At 36.5% G+C, this 11,148-nt stretch overlaps 1 protein-coding gene across 2 annotated transcripts in view; it reads left to right on the forward strand.

Annotated features, from left to right (window-relative positions):
* Nucleotides 1–4,569, forward strand: part of PLEKHA3 (pleckstrin homology domain containing A3) — a 28,404-nt gene extending 23,835 nt beyond the window's left edge. Inside the window, exon 8 of one of the 2 annotated variants that reach the window (XM_070359050.1) lies at nucleotides 2,490–2,699. Coding sequence is in view for 1 of the 2 variants with exons in the window: in XM_005907522.2 (XP_005907584.1) it covers nucleotides 2,490–2,617 (128 nt within the window). In the remaining variant the exon portion in view is untranslated. Of the gene's footprint in view, nucleotides 1–2,489 lie in introns of both variants that reach the window. The other variant, XM_005907522.2, reaches the window with a different exon arrangement.
* Nucleotides 4,570–11,148: the final 6,579 nt, after the last annotated feature.

The following is an 11,148-nucleotide window of genomic DNA, read 5'->3' on the forward strand; positions in this document are numbered from 1 at the left end:
GTCAGCTGCTTGGAATAAGATTTTATTTCCCTTATGGAAATGAAATGGTGAATGGTAGTTAGATTCTTTAGACTGCATGGAGGAGCCCAGCTAATTTGTAGTGTGGCTGAAATGAGATGAAACAATAGTGTTGGATTTCTAGTATTTGATTATATTGAAAACATTCATTAATATAGAGTTGTTTGACTTAATCAGAACATTAAACAGGTTTAAGTAGAGGGGAATGTGAAGTTCATGAACATGGTTGAGATTCTAGAAGGAACTGCTGCTCACTTTCAGATCTCAAGAAGTTGTTGGCATCTTTTTTTCTTAATGCCCATTTTTCTTACAGAACTAATCTATTTATTGATGTAGAACATTACTGTGTACTCATTATCATTTTGAATTTATGTTGGGGCAACAAGTGAATAAACAAAAGAAGGAAATGGATTGAGTAGGGGAAGGGTATGGGAGAAAGAAACTTTCCTAGGCCAATTTAGTACATCTTTGAAGTGATAAGAACAAGAGAGAGATGGTTAAAGAGGTTAAGTATGGGGAAAAAAATGTCACCTGAGGCAGGTTCTATACATTGCAATTTACCTCTGCCTTTAAAAATACATGACCCTTTTCATCTAGAGCTTATGAAGCAGTTTTGTACTGCCTTGTACTTTTTTTTTTAAATGCCATTTCTCTTTTTTAAGGGTGTCAATTTCATTTGTGATAGCTAAATTAATTTTTTAAGCCAGCCATTTTCCTTAGCTGTCTTTTCTTTTAGAGCCTCTGGTTCTGAATTGTTGAAAACTGTTTTCATAAGATCTAAGTGTAAATGGCCTATTCCATTTAACAATTTAGCTGTTAAGGAGTGTAACATAATTAGTTATACACCCGTGTATGCACACTCACACACATACCTGCATTAATATGTGCACATGCATTAATCTTTATATCCATACATATATCTCAACTCTTTAAAACTTTTTAAAGTTGGCAAGTATAGGATAGGTCAATTTTAGCCTTAGATTTCCTTCTTTTTACCCTAAAATTAGTGTCCCAGTTAGCTGACAAAGCAGAGACTGTATTAGTTCTGTTTCTTAGAAAGTGTGGGCTTCCCTGATACTCAGTTGGTAGAGAATCTGCATGCAATGCAGGAGACCCAGATTCAATTCCTGGGTCCAGAAGATCCCCTGGAGAAGGGATAGGCTACCCACTCCAGTGATCTTGGGCTTCCCTTATGGCTCAGCTGTAAAGAATCCACCTGTAATGTGGGAGACTCTGGGTTCAATTCCCGGGTTGGGAAGATCCCCTAGAGAAGGGAACGGCTACCCACTCCAGTACTCTGACCTGGAGAATTCCATGGACTGCATAGTCTGTGGGGTTGCAAAGAGTTGGACGTGACTAAGCGACTTTCACTTTTTAGAAAGTGTACTGGGCAAATAGACAAGTCTTAGTTGAAAGTCTTTATGTCAGCACATACTTTCCTTTGAGAGATGCAGCTGCTGCTTCTGCTGCTAAGTCGCTTCAGTTGTATCCGACTCTGTGTGACCCCATAGACGGCAGCCCACCAGGCTTCCCCGTCCCTGGGATTCTCCAGGCAAGAACACTGGAGTGGGTTGCCATTGCCTTCTCCAATGCATGAAAGTGAAAAGTGAAAGTGAAGTCGCTCAGTTGTGTCCGACTCTTAGCGACCCCATGGTCTGCAGCCTACCAGGTTCCTCCGTCCATGGGATTTTCCAGGCAAGAGTACTGGAATGGTGTGTCATTGCCTTCTCTGAAAAATTTATAAATTTTATATTAAATTAAAAATATATTCATGTGAAAATGAACAGGACCATGCCAGTGTGTTTCATGTGCTCGCTTGGAGCTGCAGTTCTAGTTTTGTGAGCTGCATCCCAAATGGAGATGTGAGAACTTGCAGTGTGAGGTACCTGGTCAACTTTGCTCAGAAAGTCTTGTGATGCTTTGCTGTATACCTGAAACTAACAAAACATGATACATTAACTATACGCCAATAAAATCAAAATATTAAGGAAAACAAAGTCTTGTGATGAAAAGACCAAGACCTGAGTTAGTCCAAGTTCTGTTGTTACCAACTGTGTGATCTTGGGTTAGGCCTGTGATCTTTTCAGAACTTGGTTTCTTTGCCTAGAAAATCAGGAGGATGCCAGCAGCATTAAAACGATAAGGCTGAAAAAGCAATAGTTAATGAAGACTAAATTCAAATTCAGCAAATCCTTATTCATTACTCCATTATTTGTGAACCTTGGTTCTAGCAATGAACAAAACAAGTATCTCTACTACTTCAGATAGTTTCATAACTTCTCATGAATTTTTCGGTTTCTCCTTAAAACTGCCAGTATTATAAAAGTTAGATTTTTACTCTTTTAAGCAAACCATCAAAAGCTTGGCAGGAAGCTACAGTGATTTCATGTCCCTGAATAGAAAATGTTCTTTTACAGAGGACTGGAGTTATACTGGTAGGATGTTTACCTTTTTAATCAATTTCTTAATAGGACCTGTTCACTGTTCAAGAAATACGCTTAATGGAGATTTGGCATCAGCAACCATTCCTGAAGAAAGCAGATTTATGGCCAAAAAGAAATCTGAATCAGAAGATCCTCTTCTATCCTTCTCTTCCTGAGGAAACGGAAGTGTCCAACTTCCGCTAAGTATTGCTATGCAAAAGCTGCTGTAATTAAACTATGTTATAGGGAGTAGTTTTTCCCTTAGGATTTCTCTGCACTTTATAGAATATTGTAAAACAAACAAAAAAACAACCCACATACCTTTGAAGTGTATTTTATCTTTATATAGTTTATTTGCAAGAGTATTTTCCTAATAACTTCACAGTATGAATGTGCATCTTTTTTTTTTTTTTTTTAAACAAATGATGGTGTAACATTTTGACATCCATAAGGACAAATGTAGATATTTTTCTAAAAAACTGTGAGGGACTGACAGCTTAGTCAGTGTGTATTGTAGCTTATAAACATGAAATCTTATAAACCTAAGGTTTCAGTTTGACAGAAGTGTGATATATATATAACTTGTGCCATGGACCAAATGGTCACTTTACCCCAGCTGAAATGAGTTACGGTTGCAGCTTGATGGTGTTTGTATTATATTCCTTTAAGCAAAAAGGAAACATTTAATATTCTAGATATTTTTACCCCAAATACTATGACATTGAGGATTTTTAAAAAACCAGACTGTGCTGTCCTTCGTATATGAAGTTGACACTACTGACTTATCAATACCAAATGTTGTGTTAAAGTATTTAATTTTTACTTATTTATTTTTCTGTTGCATCAAAAAAAAAAAAAGATTGCATCCTAACTTTTATGACCTACCAAATTTAAGATGTGTGTGCATTGTTATTTACATTGTTCTAGAAAGAAGTTAATGTTGTAGTGACCTTGCTCACTTCACCAGAGAAATAAACGACTTGCAATGGAAGAGGATTTTAGTGCTTTTTTCCCAGAATAGACGTTATTAAGCTACTGTTGTAAGGTATTGATATTTGCAGCTCTTTAGAATATCTAGACTTTTTTATTTATGAATATTTATAAAAAGAGGAATCTGTCAAGGTGACTGCCCTACGTAACTTGAGAATGGCATTATTTAAAGAACAAATAGCATTTTCTGGTAGCACCTGTCCACGCCGTCAGTGTTTGCCTTGTAAACTGTTTTTTCAATTCACTTTGGAGTGACGGTTTTGTCCAAGGTTTTAGATGAGGAGCACTTTAAAACAAACTGGTTTGGTGTTTTTAAGTTAATCATATGTTTAATAAATATGTGGTTTTTGCATTCAAACTCATCATATAATACATTGTATTTTTTACATTTATTGGTAGTTTGTCTAATCTTTATCAAATGGTAATAATATTCTTTATTGCTTTGATTTTGTTTGTATATTTAGATCTCATAGTAAATACACAAGTAAGGCATATTTTTAGCTTTTTTGCCTGTGAGCTTAGAATGTTATGTCCTATTTCATTTTAAATTTCTCTTGTAAGTTTATGTGGGAATTGTTTTAAAAGATTTGTTTAAAATATTTTTTAAACAAATTAAAAAAAATTTGTTATTTCCTTATTAAAATAAGTGTAGTTATAGGCTTTCTTAAGTTTAAAATGGACATAAACAATCTATACACATTAATATACATTTAGATAAACTGTATGCTACTTAAAGTATTTGAAATTTTAAATAGCACACAGGTCATTAGACTATATTAGGAGGAATCTTTTCTGCTCATGTTGTACTTCATATGTCTAGTTTGAGAAAAATGAAGTTTGATAATATAGTAAGCTTTCATGTTGAGTGAGTTATCAGGTTTTTGGTTTCTTTTTTTATTTTTTGTAATAGGAATGAGTAGTGATAAGACCATGGAGATCAAGGTGCTACTACTGAGTGTGGGAGTTTTTCTAGTAGTTTTTTTTTTTTAATCAATAGGTTTATAATGGAAACACTATAACAAAGCTTTTGAACTCATGGAAAATAAATCCATTTTATATTGCTTTATCCAAAAATATGAGTTCCTGAACAGTTTTCTGTAAATATTTTTAAAAATAAAATACAGTTATTTCTGGCTCATATCATTTTTTTCTCCTTGAAGTAGGTGCTTTGAACAAGTTTGCTATATTCCTAAATATGGATTTTTATTGTGACTGGAATCACCTTTTTTCCCTTAGGAATCAACTCATTTGTGAAATCTTTTTTTTTTTTAGGGAATATCAGTGTATCTGGAATTACACCTGGGTTTTGACCAGTGAGTTGGTATCATGAAGCAAAGCTTCAGGGAACCTTGCATTTTGAGGAGCCCAGTGTATTTTCAAGGGTGCCTGACTTTTCTGAATCTTAAGAAAAAGATGAACCAAATAAGAAAAATTTCATAAGAATTTTGGTTTGTTATGATTTTTGTAGTGTCTAATTATTGGTTGTTCTTGTTTTACTTTATCTAGGCCTTGGGGTTGAGAAATTTGGAGACTCTTGGTATATCAATGATCTAAGCAGAACCAGTGCTTGCTTTCTGTTGTGTGGGAATCCAAGGCTTCTATGCTTAAAACAACTCTGATGAGAGTTCTTTTGTAAGTGGACCAAATTTGAACTTTGTTACATTACACTGAATTATTGTGTTATCTTCAGTCAGGACAAGTCCAGAAATGGATGCTATTTAAACTTAAATTCCAAGGCAAGAGATAAAGCATCTTCATTTTGACAATCTCCATGGAACCTTTCACCTTGAATTGTAGGTTTTCTCTGTATGTTATTATAATTAGTGTTTAGAAGTTATCATAAGATCTCAGGAAATACAGTCTTGTAATATGTGACTCCGTGCATGTTATTAATTTGGACTCCACCAATTCTTGACTTACTACATGAAGTGCCTCTGGGTCTGTCCTTTGAACCTTGCTCCTGCCTCTTGGTGCAGAGGGTATGTGCTGGCCTGTAAAAAAGCCTGGTTAGGCTGCAGGAGCTCCTTGGAGGAGGTCTCTCTGAATAGCCCTGATCAGGTAAGTAACTGGAGCTGGTAGATGGGGCTTCCTTCTCATGCTTTCCACTTCCACAGTCCTCCTTTCTTTGAATTCATACTGAGTTTGTAAATTTGAATTATTTTTTTAAATTAGCTTTTTTGTTTTTTAAGTAATTCATGCACATAGTTAAAAAAAATCAAATAGAAGCTAGAAGGCTTGGAGTGAAAAGAAGTAATTCCTCCTCTTAGTGCCCTAGAGGCAAGTACTTCTAGCTCTCAGTGGTTGGTTCTAGTATTTACCTTCCTATTTTAAAATACGTTTTATTACTCTTTCTTGATTTGTCGATTTTTGAAATGTTTTTTAAATTCCTTTTATGGCAGGCAGGCAGGATTACTTTGCTTATATCCTCACCTCCCCTATACCCCCAGTGTAGATTAATCACAACTATTTGTTAAATTTATTCATATAAATATTGTTTATTGATCATTATCAGTTTTTCCTATCATTATTTACTTTCTACTCAGTTCAGTTCAGTCTCTCAGTCATGTCCGACTCTTTGCGATCCCATGGACTGCAGCACCCAGGCCTCCCTGTCCATCACCAACTCCCAGAGTTTACTCAAACTCATGTCCATTAAGTTGGTGATACCATCCAACCATCTCATCTTCTGTTGTCCCCTTCTCCCGCCTTCAATCTTTCCCAGCATCAGGGTCTTTTTAAATGAGTCAGTTCTTCACATCAGGTGGCCAGAGTATTGAAGTTTCAGCTTTAGCATCAGTCCTTCTGATGAATATTCAGGACTGATCTCCTTTAGGATGGACTGGTTGAATCTTCTTGCTGTCCAGGGGACTCTCAAGGATCTTCTCCAACACCACAGTTCAGAAGCATCAATTCTTCGGCGCTCAGCTTTCTTTATAGTTCAACTCTCACATCCATACATGACTACTGGAAAAACCAAAGCTTTGAGTAGACCGACCTTTGTTGACAAAGTAATATCTCTGCTCTTTAATATGCCATCTAGGTTGGTCATAACTTTTCTTCTAAGGAGCAAGCGTCTTTTAATTTCCTGGCTGCAGTCACCATCTGCAGTGATTTTGGAGCCCCCCAAAATAAAGTCTGTCACTGTTTCCACTGTTTCCCCATCTATTTGCCATGAAGTGATGGGACCAGATGCCGTGATCTTAGTTTTCTGAATGTTGAGCTTTAAGCCAACTTTTTCACGCTCCTCTTTCACTTTGAACAAGAGGCTCTTAAGTTCTTTGCTGTCTGCCATAAAGGTGGTGTCATCTGCGTATCTGAAGTTATTGATATTTCTCCTGGCAATCTTGATTCCAGCTTGTGCTTCATCCAGCCTGGCATTTCACATTATGTACTCTGCATATAAGTTAAATAAGCAGGGTGATAATATACAGCCTTGATGTACTCCTTTCTCGATTTGGAAGCAGTCTGTAGTTCCATGTCCAGTTCTAACTGTTGCTTCTTGACCTGGATACAGATTTCTCAGGAGGCAGGTCAGGTGGTCTGGTATTCCCATCTCTTTCAGAATTTTCCAGTTTGTTGTGATCCACACAGTCAAAGGCTTTGGCATAGTCAATAAAGCAGAAGTAGGTATTTTTCTGGAACTCTGTTGCTTTTTCGATGATCCAGAGGATGTTGACAATTTGATCTCTGGTTCCTTTCTACTAGAATCTTATTTTTCCTTTAATTGATAATTGCCTACTTTTAAAATGTGCTTAGTTTTTTTATGTATCTGTTACAATGATTATCCAAAGGCTTAAATGGTAAAAAAAAAAAAATCAGATGATCTGTCAATTTCTTTTTTTCTTTTCCCTGTGGGGACATTTTTTCCACAGTCCTTCATCTTCTCCCATCCAGACAATTGCCCTCCAGACCCGTGCGTGATTTGGTGGTCATTCTGGGGTCATTTTGTTTTTCAGTCTTATGTTGGATCTCTTGTTCATTGGATCTTTATTGAGATTTGCTTTACTTTTTTTTGCCAAAGCATATCCACTACCAAAAGCTTCCTGGGGAAAGGTGGATGAGAGGCAAAGATTTTTAAGGCTTTACAGGTCTGAGTATGTCTCTTGTCTCGATTGTTTGGTAGTTTTGAGTCTCTGTTGAAAATAAATTTTCTCTTAGAGTGTTGAAGGCAGTGCTCCATTGTCTTAAAGCCTTCATGATGCCTGTGAAAATGCTGGTACCATTCTCTTATTCAGGACCTGTTTTTACACTGTGGAAGCTTTTAAGAACGTCTCTTTACCTCCCACATTTCATGAGGATGCATGGATCTTTATTCATTCTTGTTGATGGTACTTAACTTTATAGTACATAACTTTAAATTTGTAGACTTGTCAACTTCATTTCTGGAGGGAAGTTTTTTCTGTTATCTTTTTGATAATTTTAATAATCTTTTAGTAGAATTCCTGTTGTTTGAATGTTGAACCTCCCAGATTGATCCTTTAATTTTAAAAATCTTTCCTAAGTTATATTGTAATTGTCCTTTTTCTATTCATCTAGCTGTATCTTTTAATTTCTAAGGTATCTTTCTTGTCTGTTCTGTTTTCATAAGGATGATTATGGTTTTTCCCCCATGTCTTATTTCCTGCATCATTTCCTGTTGTATTCATTTGTTTTGGATTGTGTCTTCCATTCTAAAGGCTCTCAGAAAAATATTTTTTTATGTGTGGGCTGGGTTTATCAGTTGTCTGCTTTTAGGAGCGAGCTGGCCTTTTTTCTTGGAGTTCCCTAAATTTCAGAGTAGGTCTTTTCTTTGGAGTTGTTCATTTTCTCTAGAAAAGATTCCTGGTTTCTAGCAGCAGGATATGAAGAAAAGGCTGAGGACCTTATAGTTTGTATGTTGGTATTTACTTTAAAATCTTTCTATTTTTGGCCTTTCCATGCCCTGCCCTACCCCACTTCAGTCATCTTCTGTGTTTTCCAACCCTCAGGTTCAGTTTCTTCTGTGGAGTTTGGGGTGAGTGGGTTGTCTGGCTGTGGAGAGTGGGGAGAGGACTTAGGGTCCAGTTGCTCTTTTTAACAGATGTCTAGTCCTGATTTCAGCCCTAAACCTTTTTCTGCAGTAGCTGTTACTTCCAAGTCCTGAGCTTGTTAGGTGTTTGGTTGAGTATATTTGTTGGCTCCTTCCTTCTGGGTACATAAGGTTTTAACCTCCTCTACTCTGCTTGGTTAGTTATCACACCCCTTCCTGATTCTTATTTTTATTAAACTTTGTTGAAATCTCATACCTATGTAGTCTGTTCTGACAAGTTGATCAGTCTACCATATTTAACTGGAAGTCTCGGCTGAAATCATAGTAATGTGTAGAAAGTAAAATTTCTTTAGTATTATTCTATAATTCTTCTTTCCACACTCTAATGGTTTTCAGTTAATATGGTTTTACTGTACGACCTACCTCATAGGGTTGTTATGAGGATTAGAACAGTCAATACATATGAAGTACTTAGAACAGTGCCTGACACATAGTATGTGTTAATAAGTATTAGCTATTAATATTGTTACCATTATTACTGTCACTCTTAATTCAATATCCATTTAGACTTGAATAAAGATGTTTTCACCAAAGGAAAAATTATTGATATATGGGAAAATCTAGTGTTTGCTACTACTCTACATTTAACTAGACTTCATATGAAATGTTCAAGTATTAAATGTTATCTAAGACACATTAAAGCCTTAAAAATTCAATCGGTAATAGTTACTGTTTTTAAAACATATAATAGCAATTTTGATGTGCTTTTTAAGCTTTATTGGTATTGCGTTGTGTTTGGTTTTTTTTTGCTACACTGTGCGGCATGTGGAATCTTAGTTCCCTGACCAGGGATTAAAGCCAAAGCCCCTGCATTGGAAACATGGAGTCTTAACCTCTGGTCTGTGAGGGAAATCCCTGTATTGTGTTTTATTTTAGTCATCTAAATATGAAGTATAGAAAACAAAATTATGGAGATGAGGTTTTTATGGCCGGTATATGAGATACTCTTTGAATGTATATAGAAATAAACAGTGGACTCTAGTCATCGCGCCTCTGACCTAGTGAATGTTTATATACTTTTCAGAAAATATTGTGAACTTATATGAAGCAGAATATCTGCATTTACTCAGTTATTTTAAGTATTGCCTTTGTGTCTGGATTAAGAGTGTATGTGATAAAACTGAATTCTGATTCTTGGAGGTGAAATGTGAGTAGGTGCTCATGTTACTCCTCTTACAGATAGTGAGTTGCCTATATTGGGGAAGGGAATTTTTTTTGTAAGGAGGTTTGCATTCTCTCTCACTAAAGTAGAGTCTCATGGTTGGGATGAATGGCTGTAACTATCAATACCACTAGAGATGCTAGAAATTTTTCTACAAAAAGAATGGTCAGTTGCTGAGTGTGAGTAAACTTCTTTACATATATTACCAGGATGACTTTGGTAGGATAGATGAAATGGGTAGCCATGGCCAGTGTCAAACAGTGCCTGCTGTTACAGCTTGATGCTGGCATTTCCCGTCCCTAGATGTGAATATCGTTTCTTTATTGTGTCCCCTTATTATTTGCTTTGATATTTCATCTCTGGAACTTTAACGTCTACATCTTTAGAGCCCTTATGCTCCCTCTTTTCCAAATACATCAACTACTCTGGTGTGTTTTCACAGGATGGCATTTCCCCTTTGTGTCCTGTACTGTGCTCTTTCCCTCAAATAGTCTGCTGTTGATGTCTTTGAGAAGGAAACACTTAACCTGGGCCAGTAGCTTTACCTCATTTTCACTTCATAACAAAGATGTTAAAGTACAAGGATACAGGAGCAACCAGGAGAAACAGAACCAGGATTAACTCACATGGGATTGACTGGAATGATAAATACTTTGTTTCTATATCCTGAAACACCCAAGTGTTTAAATTACCTCTTCATTTAGTATTTTAGTTCATATGTTGCTGGACTAAGGTTAGTTGCTGAACAAATAACTAATCCAGAATTTATGAAATCCAGAATTTATTGAAGGGAAGATTACATTTTGATTAATTTTGATAGATAAAACAAATGAATTAATGCACAGGAATAGTAACAAACTTAGCAATTCCTTTAACATCAGTTGTTATTTAGTCCTTAAGTCATGTCCGAGTCTTTTGCAACCTGGTGGACTATAGCCCACCAGGCTCCTCTGTCCATTGGACTTCCCAGGCGAGAATACTGGGGTGGTTGCCATTTCCTTTTCCAGGTGATCTTCCTGACCCAGGGATCGAACCCCTATCTCCTGCTTGGCAGGAGGATTGTTTACCACTGAGCCAACATCAGTAAGGGGTACTATATTCAGAACACCAAAGAATAAAATGTATGATTGAAATGAATTTCCTTGCTAGTGTCCAGAGTGAGAGGAGGACATTGTTGACAGCTGTGGTTTTGAAAGCTGTCACAAAAATGGTTTCACTCACTTGAATCTCAGTGTAAAGTGTATTGCCAGATTTGGGGACAGTTAAGAACAAAGGAGAGAGAGCAGTGTGGTGAAAGGATCAGTAGCTGTCAGGAGCTGGGCGCACACGCTCTTTTCTTTCCCACCCTCTTGGTATTAGTAGGCAGAGGTGGTCATTTTGGATGAGAGGCAGCAGTTTAGGAATGAAGATAATGAAGAATACTTATGTGTAATGAAAAGGAGGGCTTCTAGGAGAATAGGCCCCTCAGGGCTATCATTTCTCTCTCC

This window comes from Bos mutus, chromosome 2 (genome assembly GCF_027580195.1).
Source record: "Bos mutus isolate GX-2022 chromosome 2, NWIPB_WYAK_1.1, whole genome shotgun sequence".
NCBI lineage: Eukaryota > Metazoa > Chordata > Mammalia > Artiodactyla > Bovidae > Bos > Bos mutus.